This window comes from Ambystoma mexicanum, chromosome 3p, assembly GCF_040938575.1.
Source record: "Ambystoma mexicanum isolate Mex_15411 chromosome 3p, UKY_AmexF1_1, whole genome shotgun sequence".
NCBI classification, from domain to species: Eukaryota; Metazoa; Chordata; class Amphibia; order Caudata; family Ambystomatidae; genus Ambystoma; species Ambystoma mexicanum.
Window position 1 is genome coordinate 1,085,798,772 of NC_090925.1, and position 19,484 is coordinate 1,085,818,255.

The 19,484-nt window shown below is 45.1% G+C and overlaps 1 protein-coding gene across 1 annotated transcript in view; it reads left to right on the plus strand.

The window, feature by feature from the left end:
• PLAC8L1 (PLAC8 like 1) overlaps window positions 1–19,484 on the plus strand; it is a 173,155-nt gene that overhangs the window by 141,488 nt on the left and 12,183 nt on the right. Inside the window, exon 3 of the mRNA XM_069650000.1 lies at window positions 5,755–5,804. Coding sequence (XP_069506101.1) covers window positions 5,755–5,804 — 50 coding nt within the window. The remainder of the gene's footprint in view (window positions 1–5,754; window positions 5,805–19,484) is intronic.

A 19,484-nucleotide genomic window follows, 5' to 3' on the forward strand; every position in this document is an offset into this window, starting at 1 on the left:
TCGCGTGTGACACTTCCCGCAAACCCTAGTAATACACGTACCCGGCTCGCACCGGGTCAATCGCCTGTGAAACTTCCCGCGAACCCCAGTAATACACGTACCCCGCTCGCACAGGGCCAATCACGTGTTAAACTTCACGCGCACCCCAGCAATACACGTACCCCGCTCGCACAGGGCCAATTGCATGTGAAACTTCCTGCGAACCCCAGTACTACACGTACCCCGCTCGCACAGGGCCAATCACGTGTGAAACTTCTCGCGAACCCCAGTAATACACGTACCCCGCTCGTACAGGGCCAATCGCGTGTGAAACTTCCCGTGAACCCCAGTAATACACGTACCCCACTTGCACAGGACCAATCGCATGTGAAACTTCCCGCAAACCCCAGTAATACACGTACCCCGCTCGCACAGGGCCAATCGCGTGTGAAACTCCCCGCGCCGGGGTGTACATGTATTCGGAGGGGTGCGCGGGGAGTTTTACAGGTGTTTTCGTGGTTGGGGGCCTGTGCGCCTTGTACGGGATTTGTGCGCTGTGCATGGCACACGGGGAGGGGTTGGGGGTGTAACTGGCGCTGCTGCACGGTCGCTGCGCCACTCTGCGCCACGGCTGGTTTTGGATGTTAAAATCCATGAACACGCTGTGCATGGAAATGGATTTTAGCGCACGCGGCTGGCGCAGACTGTCGCACGCGAACACTGTGCGCCAGCCGCGTGCGTCACTTGTGCGCTGGATTCTATGAATTACCCCCAAAGTTTCCTAGGTCGGGAAACTCTCATTAGGATAGGGTTGGAGAGGCGTCATCCAACCCTTTTGTTTTTAATAAAGATGTCTGATGTTAAGAATATTACAACTTTGTGTCCGCCTCTCATTTCTGACTCCTGACAGTTAACATCACTTTTATGCTTGCAGAAATGATGTGCCCTGTTCTGAAGAACCTAGTACCAGCAGTATAAAGGCACACTAGAGACATATAGTATTGAGTACAGATAGTAAAGCCGAAACATGGATGAAGCTATAGAGCACAAAGTGTTAAAACTATGCGTCAATGGGTTATGTCTGGTTTAACACCCTTTTAACACCCTTTTCTCAAATAAGGGGTATTTTTTCTAGCGGAGTGAGGGCATGCAACAGTATTACCATTTCTGGCTCCCTTTCACTCTCATTCTGCAAAACCTGTTTGGATTTCCCCCAGCATGTCATTGTAAATGGTGCAGACAAAATGTTAATCTGTTTTCACCAGGTTTCAAACTCATGTTTTGCACTTCTTAATGCATGCAAACATGCAAAATGACATAAGGGAGCAAAGGGCACGTGAGTGCACACATTGGTGTTGCCCTGTGTATAATGTAATCATTTTGCCTGTTGATACAATTCAGCAATAACCACCACAGCTGAAAGCTTTACTGGATGGTCACGTGATGCTAACCAGAATCAACGCATTTGAGTGTAGCAAGTGCCTTTAGCGACTGCTGCTGCACTATTGCCATCCGGTACCACTAGCAGCCAAGGTCCCTTTCATTAATGAACTTCTATCATTGTCCCTAAGCAAAAATTACTTCGATTTTGATGGTCAATTCTACCTCCAGACAAAAGGACGGCTATGGGCGCAACTTTTGCACCTAGTCTATCAGTCATCTGTATGTCAGAATTTGAGGAGACAAACATCTTTGCTGAAAACAACCCATTCAAAAGTCAGATTCATCATTGGAAGAGGTACATTGATGACATTCTCTTCATCTGGGAGGGCTCAAAAGACACTCTTGACAACTTCTTAGTTTGGTTGAACAACGTTAAAACTGATATTCAATTCACAATGGAGTCCAGCGGGAGTATCGTTAACTTCCTGGATCTGGAAATCCAACACAAAGAAGGAAGAATAAAATGCAACCTCTTCCGTAAACCAAGCGATAGAAACACCCTGCTCCATTTCTCTAGCGACCACCCGAGACACCTGAGAGAGAATCTTCCCTTTGTCCCTTTGGTCAGTTTCGACTCAACTGCACTGACATCGAAGACGTTTACCATCATGCACAGGAACTTGATAGCAGACTGCCCCAGAGAGGATATCCACGCCACATAATTTCCAAATCTAAAAAACGTGCCAGATTCTACAATAGAGAGGCCCTATTGACACCTGCTACCAAAGTTCAGGATTCCCAATCTAGGACTACCTGTGTTATTACACACGGTACACACTCTCAGAAAATACGTAAACTCATTTCCAAATACTGTCCCCTGACTCGTCTTTGACTCCAGGATGAGCCTATCCCGAGATTTGCGTAAAAACGGGGTAAGAACCTGAGGGACCATCTTGTCCACTCAAGATTTGTCAAACCAGTTCCCAGAGTGGGACTATGGAACCTGCAGAGTGCTGTGGGCCATTTTCTGTGTGGAAACTGCACAGCTTGCAAATTCACTAGGAAGATCAAAGACTTTGTGGTTAATGGTAGACCTTGGACCCTCCATAACCTCACAAACTGCAAAAGTAAACAAGTGGTGTACGTAATTGAGTGTCCTTGCGGCCTCAGATATGTGGGCCAGACGATGCGCCCTGCCCACATTAGAATCTGTGAACACCACTCCAGGATTCGTTGTAAGATCATGAGTGTTCCACTAGTAAGCCATTTTGTAGAGTTCCATCACTCCGTTGATGACATCACCTGGTGGATTGTGGACATAGTTGTCCACTCCACCAATGCCCTTGCGAGTCTTTTATCCAAAGAAGCCCGATGGATTCACAGGCTTGATTCTTTCTGCAATGGCCTAAATGAGGAATTCCTACCTCCTATATGATCCTTTTGATCTCAATCCTAGTGGGCACTCTGTACTGCTTCACATGCTTCACATCCACCTTCCACGTCCTTCGGCGTGCAATAGCACGGTCGGTCCATACCTTCCAGGCACTCTCCCTCACGACTAGCCTTGAGCACGCCGTGCTGCGCACGCTCTGGCACCTCCCTGCCACCCCTGCAATGGCTCTTTCTTGGGAGTGCCATCTGGTGATCCCTGCAGATAGTGCCATGCTGGGCTCCTCAACACCAGCGTAGCCTGCGTTCCCCCTCACATTCTACTGACCTGCGTGTCTTGCTGGGCCCCCCAATTCCAACATAGCCCGCTCTCTTTCACACCGTACTGATTTGTGTGATTTGTCCTGATTTACTGTGGTCTCTGTCTCATGTGCAGACATTGTTTTGCAGGCATCCACAGCACTAGCATTGCCCGCGCATTTTCACATTCTTCCGGGCCGTATGTGCTGGTGTGCATACTGGCGTGGCAGGAGCCCCGCCTCCCCAGCCATTGGCTCCTGAGCCACACGGCAAGCTCCAATCAGGAGCACGATACACCGTTTTGTGACGCACACACCCCGGATCAGCCTATTTGGAGGCTGGTTGCCATGACAACCCTCCCGTGAGTTGCTAGCTGGCCTCCATTAGCCCCAGCTGCTTGCCGCGAAAGGGTGCCTTTGCTGCCGTCTTTCTTCACATGACGCGGCTTGCTATTCACTCGCTGCATGCCGCAGCCTGATTCTCTCACTTGAGCCAAGCGCCCGCCGTTCAGCGCTAACACAGGTAAGCAGACTTAACTGCAAGGCCCCTTCGAGGGTTGCCATGCCCTGATATAAGCCTGCTATGGACCCTTTTTCACTCTACTACCCCCTTTTTAAAAAAAACTGAACATGAACATGTCGCCTCGTTTGCAACTTTCGTATAACCCTCTCCCAGGCGATTTGTGCACATATGTAGCGTCCATGCCCTGGTGGTTCTCCCACTGCTTCTATCTGAACACGCTGTCCTCCCTAATAATATGCCTCTTTGGGCGGTCTTGTGTTCTTCTTTCTTTTCTAGAGTATCATCCGTGCTGCTGGATATGGTCCTTGCACTGCCAGTGCACCGTCAGCCTGCCCTGGAGTGCCCTGTGTCCATTGTCAAGCCTCCGTTCCGGCATTCTCTGGTATTGCTCGCACAGTTACCCCTTCTCTCTGCTTTTTCATGCATGCACCACTTTCTCCCGAACCTGGTCCACCAGTGTACAATACACACGCTGTTGATGATACTCACGAGCACCCGCTCTTGCTTTCCTGATTTCTATTTACGGTGCCTTGGGTTGTGTCTACCATATATCTCTCTCTAGTGTTGGTTCTCCTCATTTTTCTCCATTTATAATCTGCCTCCTTGAATATGGCTAACCCTGGGCCCACGCCTACCGGGCCTCTTGACGTATGGTGGGTGCACGACTATACATCAATACACCTTCTGCTGATGCCTGCATGCATTAGTTGATTGTCCTTTTTCCCCCCTGACCTGAGACTCGCCCTCTTTTTGTGTTTATCCCTACAGCCGCTGGACCCCCCGCACAGTCAGCAGAAACACGAGTCCTAGTCCCAACCCTCCCCCCGCAGCTCCTAGTAGAGCAAGCTTCCGAATATACCAGGATAGTAGCTCCACGGTTTTCACCTGTCCTCCATGCATATATAGGGTGAGTGACCCGTGTTCGTTTGACAGCAGTAACTTTTAACTTTGATATTCCAATGACATGTGTCCTACAGAGTACTGGTTACATCAACCATGTCATTTTCTTCTCTTCCCCCTTTAGGGATATCTACCACACCACATCATTCCTGCCCTGAGGAAGGCCCTAATTTATGATGCCAATTATGGCACGCCGAAACGTGTTTTCCGTGTGTTTTGTTCTCCTCCCGCCTGGAAGTACTTTTTGATCTCTCCTACACGTTGGCAGTTAACCATATGGCAGATAACCATATTATTTAAAATTGTTTGAAAAATGTCGCCGTTACCAGGGTCATTTTTTATACACCCAGGTACCACTCAGTCCACAGGAATAATTTCCTTCCTGTATGGACCCCTTTTCTTCACCAATTTAGTTGTTGAAAAATATTCAATTTACTCTCTAATGTATACACCACTCTTGGTGAACTTATGTATTTATGATGAATGTTATGCGTTATGTTTCTTTTTTTCTTCTGAGATTCCTTTTTAATGTATGTAAAAAGTAACCTGAACTATCAAAAAAATGTGTTTCATGTAATACATTTCTTGTGTGTACTTTTAGGATATTTTCTTGGTTTTGTTCTCGTGACTTTCTTTGAAAGCACTTACCCTACACTAACATGGAGATTCAACTTAAATAATCGACAGAAATTAGGACTGTCACCAGCGTGGGTACCTCTTTTGGTTCCTTGTTTCAAACGTGTTAATTGCCCCTTGCCCACTCACGCACATTGGGGCACACCTATTGTGTTTACAAGGCTGCCATTGGTATCAGCACTTGTGGCTGCTTGACCCCGGCAAGCTTGTATTTTTAATTTTTTAATTTTTTAAACGCTAGCGCACAAGAGGAGCAGACCAGGAAGAAAGCAGGCCAAAGGTACATTTGCATTTATTTATGTTTAAACCCAAAAACCAACCATGTCGGTGGTTGTTGTGGACAATGGGAGGTTTGCGAGGGAGTGTTCTTTAGCTTGTCTGGAACATGGGCTTTTACTCGCGATATTGCCTGTATTCTGAGCAATGTGATTGGCTAGAGCATGCCAGCAGGACACTAACATATTCTAAAATGCCTTGTTACCTCTTAATCAGTTTTGCACTGCATTGTTGGTATGCGAGGGAGGTTACTATGTTCTGTTTTTTTATGACTATCAACAGGTTTATGTGGTACGTTTTGCCTTATGTGTCTAGAATGTAAACTTGCGAGGCAATATGGAGAATGTTTGTGTTTGCCGTTGCTACCAGGTTCCACTTTGGCGCTGCGGACTGGAATCAGAGAGCGATATAAAATAAGGGTAAGACTTTAATTTTCCTAATTTAAAAAAAGTATAGATCGTATTTAGTTCTTGGTGTTTGTCCTTGTCATAATAAATGTGAATTGATTTGCGATTGGATGAACAGTATGTTAGCGCATTCCATTTCTAGCCAACTGTGCCTTCTGCCAATACTTCCAGGGAGAGGGCTGGTACCACTGACACATCCGGTTGCGTCAATCACATACCAGGCTTTGCAGGTTCCTTAGGCTAAGGATCTTCTCACGAGGGTTGGGAGGTCAAACAACAGGTGGGTGCTTGCCAAGCAATGCGTGAATACACCCGTGACATCAGGGAAATATTCCCAATGGGGATCAGATCATTTAATTTTGAGTCTGGTCTAGATGAAGGAGCAAAAATTGAAAGAGGGGAAACATGAGTGGAACGTCTACCACTAGCTCATAGAGGCCTGAAATGCATCCTTGAGCCTAACAAGTTCGGCGGTAACCCGCCGGTGCTTACCATTGAACTTGTAACACCTTTCCATCGCCTGATATCGCTGTGCCACTGGGACAGTCCCGGTGGCCTGGGATGTCAGGCGGCGGAAAGTGTAAGTCCCCGGAAATGGGGACACGGAAGCACCAGCACTGTTGCTGGTGCTTCTGTGAAAACTATGCCTGCTGCAGGGGCCGGTGCCCCACGGCAGGTCAGACCTGCTGGAAGCAACGGCCCCTGCAGGCCTACTTGTAGTCTGATCAGTCCGGAAAGTATGCTGGTACGTTGCTACCGGCACCCTTATTTCCGGAACGCCAGAGTTGGAATGAGACCCCTTGTGTTGGTCCAAAACAATGCTGGACTCATCAGACAACCAAAAGTGGCTTCAGGCAGTTTTTGCTGGATGTTCACAATGAATAGGTCTATCAAAAGAGCACCAGGGAATACAGTGAAGGTTTATGACGTAACACATAGCATATAGCGGAAGCAGGGTACATACCGAGTGGATCTATGTTAAGGGCCACTTTCCATTTCTTACACTCTGATAAAAATCGATAGGAAACTCCTTATTGTATCATTGTTTATATCACAAATCTTATTATGATGGTGATCAGAATCAATGCAGCGTCAGCTGCACTTACTAATGATTTGGCAAATGCTGCCCGATTTGGCTAGACATTAAAGCCTGAAACAAATGTACACAAAAACTAGCCTTTATTTGTACATGCCATTTACTGCTGGCCAAGCGCAATGTGTCATGGTCAATCATTACGACCCAGGCGGTAAGTTACCGCCTGGGTCGTACCCTTACCACCATGGTGTAAACTACGTTTACAACATGGTGGATGGTGGATTTACCGCCCCATTCCAAGGTGAGTGGGGATGTAAATCCCCATTTCCCATTTTACCCTTCCCCATTCCCATTTTTGCCCCATAGGGCATAATGGGAGTGGGGAAGGCGCTAATTACGCCACCGTAAATTACGGTGGTGTAATTAGCACCATGGTCCCTTAACGCCATGGATTTTAACGGCTGCAAAAAGCAGGCGTTAAAAACACCATGGCGCTAAGGGACCTTGTAATCAGGCGTTAAGGGTCGGCGCCGTTTACGGCGCCGTTAACCCCTTAACGCCTGACTCGTAATGAGGCCCATGGTCATATTGCTGGACCGTGGTAGACAGGTTTCAAAAGTGCACATTTTGCATCAACATTGTCTCTAAGCTTTGCAATACATGAAGAAATTAATCTTAAGGTGTGTACGGAAAGGTGAGAATAATTTCTTAGTTTTATTCAGAAAATGCAGACCTAGTGGAGTCTCTGGGTTTTCAGCAGTCACAGCAATTCGTCTCGGAAGGATAGCTCAGGGGCAACGTGCTCGCCTTGGAAGCAAGACGATGCGAAGCAACACCAGTTTGATAGCCGGGTGCGTGCTTAGAAACCTCTGGGTATTAAGCGTGTTTATTCAAATTAAAAATAAATTAAAAATATCGGATAATGAGAAATGTAAGTAAGAAGTAGCTGCTTTTATACAGGCTAATTGTAGTAATAATAACAAGAGAGGCAGAGAAATACCTGTCACCATTTCACTTCTGAGGACAGTGGCGTCCACGTCAATAGCTTGCCCAGGGCTCCCCAACCTTTTGTGCACAATGAGCAAAATGTCTATATCAAATTAAATGGTGAGCAACATCTATTTTTCGACAGAATATATCAGTGCTCAGTTGGCAGAAAAATTACTGCAACACGAATTGCAAATTTAATAAATTAAGAACTGGTAATAGAACATTTTCATTTGCAGTACTTAACAGTTATCTAGAGCACATGCAATTTTAGTAAAATACATTTATAATGCCTTTAACTTATTTTGACATTAAATGGTTGTTTATAAGAAATGTTGAGGAAATTGAGTGGTCAGTAGGACATTTTTAGACAAATGAGACCAGTCAAGTTGTTCAAAAATATAGTAGGACTAAATAAACATTACCAGGGCTTCAGGTTCTTGAGCAAAATATTTTCAAGAAATTTAGTGCAAATGTTTGGACAGTAAAATTGGTCACAAATGAAGCACTGATTTTCAGGTGTACTTTGCTTTGGTATTCTGCCTGAAATTGTCTGGGATCTTTAGTGGCAAATGGTGCATTCCTAAGCAAACAAGACCAGTGTTACTGTTCCTCAGTCATTGATTGCTGTATTATAGAGGGTTTCTTCTTCAGGAATTTTATGAAAGTTTGCATTTCTGATGGAACAGAGTGATTACTATGCTCTTGAGTTAATTTTCCAATGGTCAGGAGTTTTAGGCACCACAAAGATGATGTCCAACAGCCAGAGGGGCTGGTTGGTGATGCTTACGCTCAACAAGGTGGCATTGGAAAGAATGACTAATTCACAAGAAATAAAGATATTCTCTCAAAACTGTTAAATAGATCAGCAGCCACACACAGAAGTGTCAGTTGGTTTGAGTCGTTGGTTAAAACTATCCGGGACAGAAATATTGGCAAACAATGTCTCCCAGTTCAGGACATCCAAGTTATAGAAAGGAATGCCCCATGGTTCGATGCAGAATGTAGAATCTTGAAAAGAAAATTGATCCATGATTTAATGAGTGGTGTACACAGCGGTCAGATTTATAGTTTAAAAAGAAACACAAAAAATAATGAATTGAGAAATAATGGAAGCTTTTTCGAAGGACCTCTCCACCCCCCCATGGTTATGGTCTAATTTCCTTACTGAAAATTGCCAGTAAAATATTCTCCAAATATTTGTTGCTCAGACTGCAGATGTAGGCTCAAAGTAACAATATCTTGAAGTCCTCCCAAATGGGTTTCAGGTGAGGGGTTAAGCATGTGGGCCACTGCTTCACTCTGACAACAGACAAATATGGTAAGGTTAAGGGAGGAAGATTATTTGTGCTTTTTTTCAGATTTGGAGAAAGCATTTGATATGGTTGATAGAATCATATTGTGGCGTAATTTACATTTTATTGGGGGTCCTTAATGGTTTATTAAATCTTATCTAAATGTGATAGGCAGACATCTCTGTGTCTGTCCAATATACAAGATAGGGGAATTATACATTGTTTTCCCCCACCAGTAAAGGTGAAAAGCAGGGATGTCAGTTGGCCCCTATTTATTCCTTTAAGACTTTTACTCTAGTACTTCTCTTAGGAATGTTAATCCACCCTCTCTGAAGGGGTCATTTTATAGCATGCTTCTTTATGGTGATGAGACTGCTCGTGCAGAAGGGATGTGACCTAGCAGTTTGGGCTGGACTGCCCCTTTTGGGGTAGGACCAAGCCTGATTTGCATATGGTTTTTCCCCTTCTGTAATGGCTTGGCAGGCTGAAAAACGATGGTCTGGAGGGTTGCCCAGAGTTTTGCCCGTGGTTATGATTAATTCAAAACCTTCCAGCCATCACCTTTCTGTTTTGCTAAAGTCACCCTGAGTGGGACGGGTATGCCCAGACGTGGGTCCCGAATCTGCCGGGCCTAGAGACCCAAGCTACTCCTCACTGATGACGCCCAACAAGGCTGAAACATGTCTGGGGATGCTTGTGGTCTCGTGCAGAAGGGATGTGACCTAGCAGTTTGGGCTGGACTGCCCCTTTTGGGGTAGGACCAAGCCTGATTTGCATTTGATTTTCCCCTTCTGTAATGGCTTGGCAGGCTGAAAAACGATGGTCTGGATGGTTGCCCAGAGTTTTGCCCGTGGTTATGATTAATTCAAAACCTTCCAGCCATCACCTTTCTGTTTTGCTAAAGTCACCCTGAGTGGGACGGGTATGCCCAGACGTGGGTCCCGAGTCTGCCGGGCCTAGAGACCCAAGCTACTCCTCACTGATGAAGCCCAACAAGGCTGAAACATGTCTGGGGATGCTTGTGGTCTCGTGCAGAAGGTATGTGACCTAGCAGTTCGGGTTGGACTGCCCCTTTTGGGGTAGGACCAATCCTGATTTGCATATGGTTTTCCCCTTCTGTAATGGCTTGGCAGGCTGAAAAACGATGGTCTGGAGGGTTGCCCAGAGTTTTGCCCGTGGTTCTGATTAATTCAAAACCTTCCAGCCATCACCTTTCTGTTTTGACTATATGAAGACGGCAAGGAGATATCTGTGAAATAAGATCCCCAGAATGCAGGAGGCTGATGCTATTGGTACATTTAAATGTACCCACCCTCAATGAATGAAGGCGTGCAGGAGGAAACACAGTGTGCCTGCAAAATGGGAGTCGATGAACATTCGGTTCATTTTATGTTAATTTGTCGTTGATCAGGTTTTCATATATGGCTTGTTTGAATATGTTAAAGCTGCTTTATTATTTTGGGATTGTTCTATAGGAATTTTATGAAATATGATACATGTGTTTAAATGTTGCTACCTAATGAAGAAATTAAATAAAATAAATATTGATTGAGTAATACTGGCCATAAAGTGTAGGCTTTAAAGATCACTTCACCTGTGCTTTGGAGGTTACCTCCCAAATAGTGCATTCTGAAGACCCTGAGGCCTATTACCTTGGTGAAAAAGAGGTTAGGAATAAAAAAGAAGACTTTCGGAAGGATTTGTAGCCTCTCGTCTCTGCCCCAAAGGGATTTTACACAAAACATAGTGACAAACATTGGTCAACCCTTTGAGCATTTCACGGCCACTTCATAAAGGGGTGTGGTGGTGTTAGCTAGGCATTTGGAGTAATTAATTTGCTTGTTAATTTAAACATATTAACAGTAATTTAATTGGAATTGAACATAGGGCAAATAAATAATGACATTGACATCAGACACAAGCCTGACTTGTACAAAAAGCAGTGCATGCAAATTATTAATAAAGGAAAATTGGGTATGTGTGCCACTTATTTGTCCATTATGCTCCTGCTAGCTAGACAAAGGAACAGAATGGGACCATTTCCTCCAGGACACAAACAGGGTTCAATTATTCTGCTCATTAATACATTTGTCAGCTGGGCAAAGTATGTGAAGAGGACAGGTTTTTAACTATTACACTGCTTTAATAAGTAAGGACATTAACTGAAAAATGATGTGCACAGTGGCAACAAACTCAAATGTTGCACCTTCAAAAATAAGCCAACTGGAACTACAGCAGGCTCATTGGCCAACATTCTCGCATGACAAGTCCAGGACTCTGTCCTGGCTATAATGCTACTTAGGTCTCATCCCTTCAGCACCTCCTTCTAGGCCTCAACACCATGGCCCAGAGCAACTGGCGAGCAACAATTTGAGGTGCCGCGAGCAACATGTTGCTCCCAAGCTACACGTTGGGGATCACTGAGCTAGCCCTACCTATTGCTCACGATGCGCCCGCTGTAATTGCAGGTGGTGATCAGAGAGGGGATTTCAAGCTGCAGGTGGGAAATTCAAGAACAACTTTGACGAACATCACGACGCGATCAGAGTTAAACAGCAACAACCATTTCTCAGAAATTTTGAATTTTAGTCACAGTGGAACTGACTAGATCTATATAGACCAGGGAATGCCCATGAAACTAATAATTCATTCACTGCCCGGCCAGAGAATCCGAAGCTACTGGACTTTCCGCCACACTTCAGAAGCACTACTCAGTGCCCATCAAGTTGCCAAGTACACGACTACCCTAGACTCATGTTCTCCCACAGTATCCATTCGCCTTGATAAGGACACCCGGGTGCTCGAAACACGTGTCGGCACCCCAGTAATATTAAAATACTATGCAAAATACAAGTGGTTGTGACCTTTTGTTACCACAACATGACAATCACAATTCAGGTTTTCTACATTATATGAATTGTATGTACAGCGCCTACTTCGTAAAAATCCCCAACCCCTATACAACGTCTCGCCAGGGGCTCTGAGCACAGCCCCCTTGGATTTTTACAACCGGCTGCAAGTACGCACCAACTACAGAGAAGCAAGCCTCAGCGCGGTAGCCACACCTTCCTGGTGCTCACACCTACCCTTTTCGCATTAAACTAATAATACCTTAGTCTGCTACCCTTAGTACATGGGTCTGCAGCCTTTGGCAGTCCAGATGTCTTCGACTGCAACTCTCATCAGAATAATCAATGATGGGGCGGTGGGATCCCGTGGTAGTCTTAGTCCAAAGCATCTGTAGATCGGCAGGTTGAAGCCCCTGTCAGAGTATATGATGTGTCTCCAAAGGAAGTCAGGCAACAACCAACCTCCTACTGCTTTCGATAGATGATACTTCAGTGGACATTTGAATGAGGCATGAAGGAGTGCCCAATAGATGATGGGGAGATTACAAAACACACTGAAATATTAAGCCATGAACCATTTAATGAAGCACGGCCATCCAACTTTCAACTTTAAAACTTGAATTCAATTACTTATTTTTCACGTTGTATGATATGATATGAGTGGTTATTCATAACGCGCTTAATACCAAGAGGTTTCTAAGCGCGGACCCGGGGATCGAACCTGTGTTGCCCCGAGCTATCCTTCCAAGATAAAACTGTGACAATGTTAGTGCCAAGAAAGGCCTTTTCAATATTGTGAGAATATCTTAAATAGCTTCAGAATAAATCTGGGTTAATGAGAAAACAAGCGCCCAGATCAAAAGGTCTGATTGTGCCTATTCCTTTTTGGATTTTAACAAAGTCCCCACACTGGAAAAGGCTGATTGTATGACAGAATCATTGGGGAAAGGCTTAACAGCTGACTTTCCTAGTCTCCAGGTGTAGCCCGGAGACTCTCAGTGTTTGTGCTCTTCTCTGGGTCTCCAGGGAAGAGAGCGTGGAGTCTCTGGGTTTTCGGCAGTCCCAGCAATTCCGCCCATGCCACCATGTGATTGGCTAGAAACAAACGGAAGTGTGGGCGGAGACACAGTATGCCGCAAACCTCATCGATAACTGGCATCCCAATCGATAACATAAGCCCCTTCTACACATCAAGGTAGTGTTTAGCTTTATTATTTTTTTATGTGGGCAGAATTTTGCGTGGGTATGGGTATAGTGTCCGGTGACCTCAATCTCTGTTTCTTTTTATTTCAAATGTAAGCAGGTCTGCTTCACAGACTCTGGCATTTACATTTATGCAAGTGTAGCTAGTGATTTAAGGAGTAAAGATAACTGTATTGATGTTTTTGATACATTTGTTTTGCATGGTTTGAATGTTTCTACAGAGAAAAAGAAGATCTTGAACAATTTAATGTTAATAAGTGATAGAAACTGGACCCAAAACTCTGCAATCAGATATATAATTCATCATCAAAGTATCCGACAAGGGTTGAAATGTGCTAACCATGAGTGGTAGAGTCTGCGCAGCTGAAAGGCAATTCTTACATGAAATTTGCAATCAAAAACTGCTTTCAGATCAGTGTAAGGAAGGCATAGTATCAAACAGTAAGACGGACAGAAGTGATCACAGTTCAAGGGTGTTTATTGAACTTCAATTTGGTTTGAAAAACGACTCTCTAATGCTAAATCTAAAGATGGGAGCAAGGCTACGACCATCAAATAATAATGACACAGTCTTAGTAGAGTCTGTCAAAATAAAAGGGCCATACTAATAAACCTATTGCCAATCCTTACTTTTAAATGCAAATAGTGTGGGAAACAATGTTATGCAAAAGAAAAGTGTTCAGGAAATGATATGTCAGGATATTCAAGCTGTTGGCTTCCCTTCCCCACATTTTCAGCACGGGACAAGGTGGCACACTCAAGCTTAGCACAGTCTCTTGCTTCTCTAGCATGAGGGTGCAGTTCAAGACTCCAACATCACGGCCTTCTGTGCCAAAGTTTGCAGCATCACTTCGATTCACAATTACTCGTTCTCTTCTTGAAATAACCTTTTTCTCACATTCACTTTTGCCACTTCTCAACTGGGAACCTTACAGAGACCTTCGATTGAGCACCCACACAGTGCCGAACCACTCTGTCAAACGTATTGTATCTTGCTTTTAAAGTTTAATCACTCATCAGCAGTTCAACTTTACTTGCATCTCTTATCACACACGTTTTAACAATGTTCGTTCCAGCACTCGCCATACAGTGTTTCCAGAGGCAACCTTGGCTTTAACACATACCGGTCTTGTATCAGTCTCCCCAACTCACCGGGTGCGTTGATTTCATTGACGCTGCTTTGATCTTGGAGCCAAGGACGGTACCACAGCGATTGCTGCTTCTCCCTGCCTCGACTACTGACACAGGAGGGCCCCGGTATCTCTGACACACAATACAGGATTCTTCAGCCTGATTTCCTTGTCTTACGCGTTCTATTCTTCAGGTTTGTGAAAAGTAACAGTTCATTGTTGAAAAGGTCAAGGGAATTTCCCTTCTTACGATCTCCTTCTGTTTTGCAGTCTTTCTTCTCTCATTCAGTTGCCATCTCGAAACTGCTGTTTCCTCAGCTCTGAGTGTGCTCTCGTGCTGCACCTTTTATCCATATGGGGAAGCTTAATGGAAGTCAGGTGTGTGTGATGTCAGTAATTGCCTGACCTTGCCTGACCATTGTATTGTGCACGTCAGGTATACTGCTCTGGTGTCCATGTGAAAGTGTTCATGTTGTAAAAGGGGGTGGTGGGTAGAGTTCCTAAATATCCTACCTGGGGCCAGATTACAGAAACTTTGCACCAAGGCAAGGGCAAAGTTGCACGGTATTAGCACTAGGGCAAAGTTTAACCTATTTTTAAAAACAGTGAAACACACTAGAAAACTACTGCACCATGACAAGGGCAGCTTTGCATATTGAAAGCAACAGGGCAAAAATTGCCCTAGTACAAAAAAGATGCATTTCTACTGCATTTATGCACCAGGGCAAAGTTTGCCCTAGTGCTAATACGGAATGGTATTAGCACTAGGGCAGCAAACTTTGCCCTGATGCAAAAATGCATCAAAAATGTATCTATTTTGCAGTAGGGCAATTTTTGCCCTGGTGCTTTTAATATGCCAAACTGCCCTTGTAATGGTGCAGTAGTTTTCTAGTGTGTGCCACTGTTTTAAAAAATAGGGCAAACTTTGCTCTAGTGCTTATACCGTGCAACTTTGCACTTGCACCGGTGCAAAGTTTCTGTAATCTGGCCCCTGGTCAGTTGGGGTAAAGGTGTTATAGGGAAGGGGATATTGTGTCTCACCAGCCGGTGCCCCACTCCCACAAGACCCCAAACCCAGGTGATCTTCCTGCACTGTTCCATCCCCAGGAACTGGATCCAAAAGTGATGGCTGTGTCCTGGCCACCTGGATGACAGATCCCCGGGGACTAGTGGGTGAACCACTTTCTGGTTTCTCACATCAGACACTGGATTTATTTAGGAAATGAGATTGATTAATGTGCTACACGGAAGCTTATGAGCCTCAGTGATACATAGTTACATTCCTAGGGCAGATTATCTAAACTTTGCCCTTTCACACAAAACAACTGAGCAAATAAAATGAGCACCGATTTTGTTGCTTGCATAATAATCCTCTTTATGGCTGATTTGGGTATAGGTCTGAAGGAGAGTGGTCTAGTATCACCACGCCTTGGCTCAACTAAAATCAACTGGTTGGCTTGCGCTGATGACGTGGTGGTACTGGATCACTCCCAGGTTGGACTCCAGAGGTTGCTTTCTGCCCTGGAAAAGTATGCCCAAAATAATGACCTCAGGGTTAATCCAGAAAATTCTAGGATCCTTAACAATAGAGGTTGTGTCTGAGTTTACTTATTTGGGATCTATAATCAGGTCATACCGAACTAAAATTCATCTATTAGAAACTACACATTTAAAAACTATTAAGTTGGGGGCACAGATGAAAAGGATAAGAACAAAATTTTGTACATTCTTAGTACTTCCTCTGGTAAAATTCTACCTAGAAAAGGTGGTGCAGGTCATTTTATTTGGCATGGATACAAATTTGATCGCGATGGATGTTAATTGGGATTCGATAGAATCAAAGCTCTCGAAAAAATCATTATCCCTCCCGAATTGTGTTCCAATTGTATCCCTGAGGTATGAACTGGGACTCGCCTCCTTAAGATCCTGGCTGGAGTGGAAATGGATTTCCTTGTATAGGTTGCTCTTGGTTCCCCTAAAGGAAACACTACACGAGGACTTGTCCCTCCTACTCCAATTCAATGCAAACTAATTCCTTGAAAAATTAAAGCTGAAATGCCTAGAGCGGTTGAATAACTCGGAATGCACATCTGATCTTCTGATACAAAACCCAATAAAAGTAAAAGAGCGGATGAAAATGTGGGATTGGGTGGCTACAGGAGAGAGAATGAGGAGGACAAAACTGTCACAATCACTTTTAAGCCTGGGTAAAAAAAGGAAGTTTCTACCACCATACTTGATTAAATATCCAGATTTGTGTTTTAGGGACCTCTTCCTAAGGTTCAGACTCAATTTAGTCCCTACTCTGGAAATTCAATCAGCCAGAGATATAGCCCCAGTAAATAATTGTTGCACAAAATGTGATGCGAACCTCTGGAGTTCAATACCAAACATTAAAACATCTGTTATCTAAGTGTTCCGGCACAAGCGAGGTTAGAGTCTTGAGACTGAGAAGATTTGTCCATGATCTTAGATGGCGAGACACGGAGGAATTTTGGCTTAGACTTTCTGCTGGGAATTAAATCTTTCTAACTGCGGAAGTGGTAAGACTTCTGAGAGACTTAAAGTTGAATGGTCATTAAAAAATGACATTTGGTGATAATTGTAAATGTTTTACTATTTTAGTTTAGTATGATCCCAAAAAATATTGGCTAAGGCACAATAAATAAAAAATAATAATAGGGAATAGAGCAAAAAGGAATCAAACTTTATTTTTATTACCATATTTGCTGCAGAACATTCATGACCCATCATTAGTGAGAAAAGGAACACCAACAAAGTAAACATGTTATGTGCATATGTACTGAGAGTGAGCATGCGCACTTACTGACGTCCTTGGTGGCTGAAAAACAGCGCTATCATAACACCAGTATTTGATCGCAAAATGTCAGAGAGTCTATTGGAGCCCCTGGGTTGCGTTGGCTGGGGCATAGGCCGAATCTAGTTTTTAGAAAAATCCCAACATCAGAAGATACATAGAAAAAAGGGAAAAGGAGATAGGAAGTAGAATGTATTGGTTCCCACCAATCACTCAGCCGGGCACTCTCTGGATGTGCTCATCTCTGCTGACCTCTCTCTAACCCTCTCAGTACACCTCTCTCTTGATCTGATCATTCTCTCCTCTCATCAGGAGCGCCTGGGCTCCCCGGCTAAGCCTCTGCCCGCACTGCCAGCCTCCATCTTTGTCATCAGACCAATGAAGCGAGTGTCAGTAGCAGCCTTTGCCGCCTCTTTTATTCCCCCCTAAACCCCTGTGGTTGATTCCCACTATGACTCAGTTTTTGCTAACCTACACCTCTCTATTTCGGACAACCTTGACATCCTTCCCCCTGCCATGAGGATCTGCATGAAGCCTGCCTCCAAGTGCAACAGTTGGAGGCAGATCTAGCCTCACTAATGTGCAGAGTTGCAGTACCGAAGTGGCTGGATTCGCGCAATCCCCTCACAAACTGGCCTGTTACCTGCTCCAAAGGCATTACAGACGCTAAATCCGGTCCAAGAAGAGGGCCCATATCCAAGCTCGCATCTCTGGGGCCACCAACAACACAGCTGAACTTTTCAAAATTTGTAAGAAACTTGCCAATCCTACTGCAGTCTCTACTTTTCCTCTTCCTTCCCAGGCCCTCTGCATGGCTTTGGCCTCCCTCTTCTCAACAAAAACTCAGGATATCTTATCCTCACTCTCCTCCCTCCGCCACCTGCACTTAGGCCTCCATTGGCCCCTCTCCTTCTTCTCTCCCATAGCACCGGATAAGGTCACCAAGACTGTTTGCTCTATGAAAGTCTCCTCTAAACAGGTGTCTCCCTGTTCCTCTAGAACTGTCAAGGACAATATTGCTGCCCTTGCTCCCTCTCTGGCTCAGTTCTGCAATCACCCTTTTGCCTCTGGCTCCTTCCTGTAACCTATTAAGCACTCCCTTGTGCATCCCTGCTAAAAAATCCATCTGCAGACACTTGCTGCCCGGCTAACTACCATCCTATCTCCACTACCCCCTTCTTGGGCAAACTTTTGGAGAAATTGGTCATCTCCCAAATAATCTGCCACACTGAATCTGTTGGCTGTCTCCACGGCCACCAGTCTGGCTTCAGAGCAGCCAGAGGCACGGAAACAGCTCACTTGAATACCCGTGAAGACCTGGTCCTAAACCTCAACTCCAACTCTCCCTCTGTTCTCATCCTCCATGATCTGTCCACTGCATTCAGCAAGGTCAATAATGCCGCCCTCCTTAACCAACTCTGTGGTACTCTGGGTATCACAGACTGGGCACTGGCTTGGCTGACCTCTTTCTTTTCAAATCGGCCCTCCAAGGTTCAAATGGGCCCTGGCGTCCCTCAGGTCTCTATCCTCTGGCCGTGGCTTTTTAACATTTACCTTGCCCCTCATGCCCACCTGATCTCTTCCTCCTCCCTTCACTTCTAGTGTTATGCGGATGACACTCAACTCTCCTTTAAGCTGCCCTCCTTTAACTCCTTTCCTTCCTCTCTCATTCTCGATTGTCTAACTGCTATTCAGGCATGGTGCGCTGCTAATGATCTCTTTCTTAATGCCAGTATGACTGAGATGCTTCTCATTGGTACTTCCCTTTCCCCCTACTCTCTGGCCACCCTCCCCTCACTCTCTTGTGAGGCAAAAAACCTGGGGGTCATCTTCGACTCCTCTCTCTCCTTCTCACCTCATATTGATGACCTTGCCAAGAAGGCTTACTTTCAGCTTCACCTCCTCAGAGGCATTCTCCCTTTCCTCACCTTCCCCAGAAACTTAATGGGCCTCATTACACGGAAGGCGGTGGACCAAGGTGCTATTAGCACCTTGGTCCATGCCGGTAAAATACCGGCACCGCCTTGGAGGAAAGGGGAATCACCGCCCTATTCCAAGGTTGGCGGGGCGGTAATTCCCCCTTCCCCCATTGCCCTTCCCCATTCCCATTTTTGCCCCATAGGGCTCTATGGGAATGGGGAAGGCACTAATTACGGTGTCGCAAATTGCGGTGCCGTAATTAGCACCCTGGTCCCTTTGCGGGTTGGTTTTTAACGCCTGCTAGAAAGCAGGCGTTAAAGTACCAACCCGCAAAGGGACCTCGTAGTAAGGCGGTAAGGGTTTACCGGTACCGGTAAACCCTTACCGCACTACTTGTAATGAGGCCCAATGTCTCTAGAGCTCTGGTTCTCTCCAGGCTGGACTACTGTGAAAG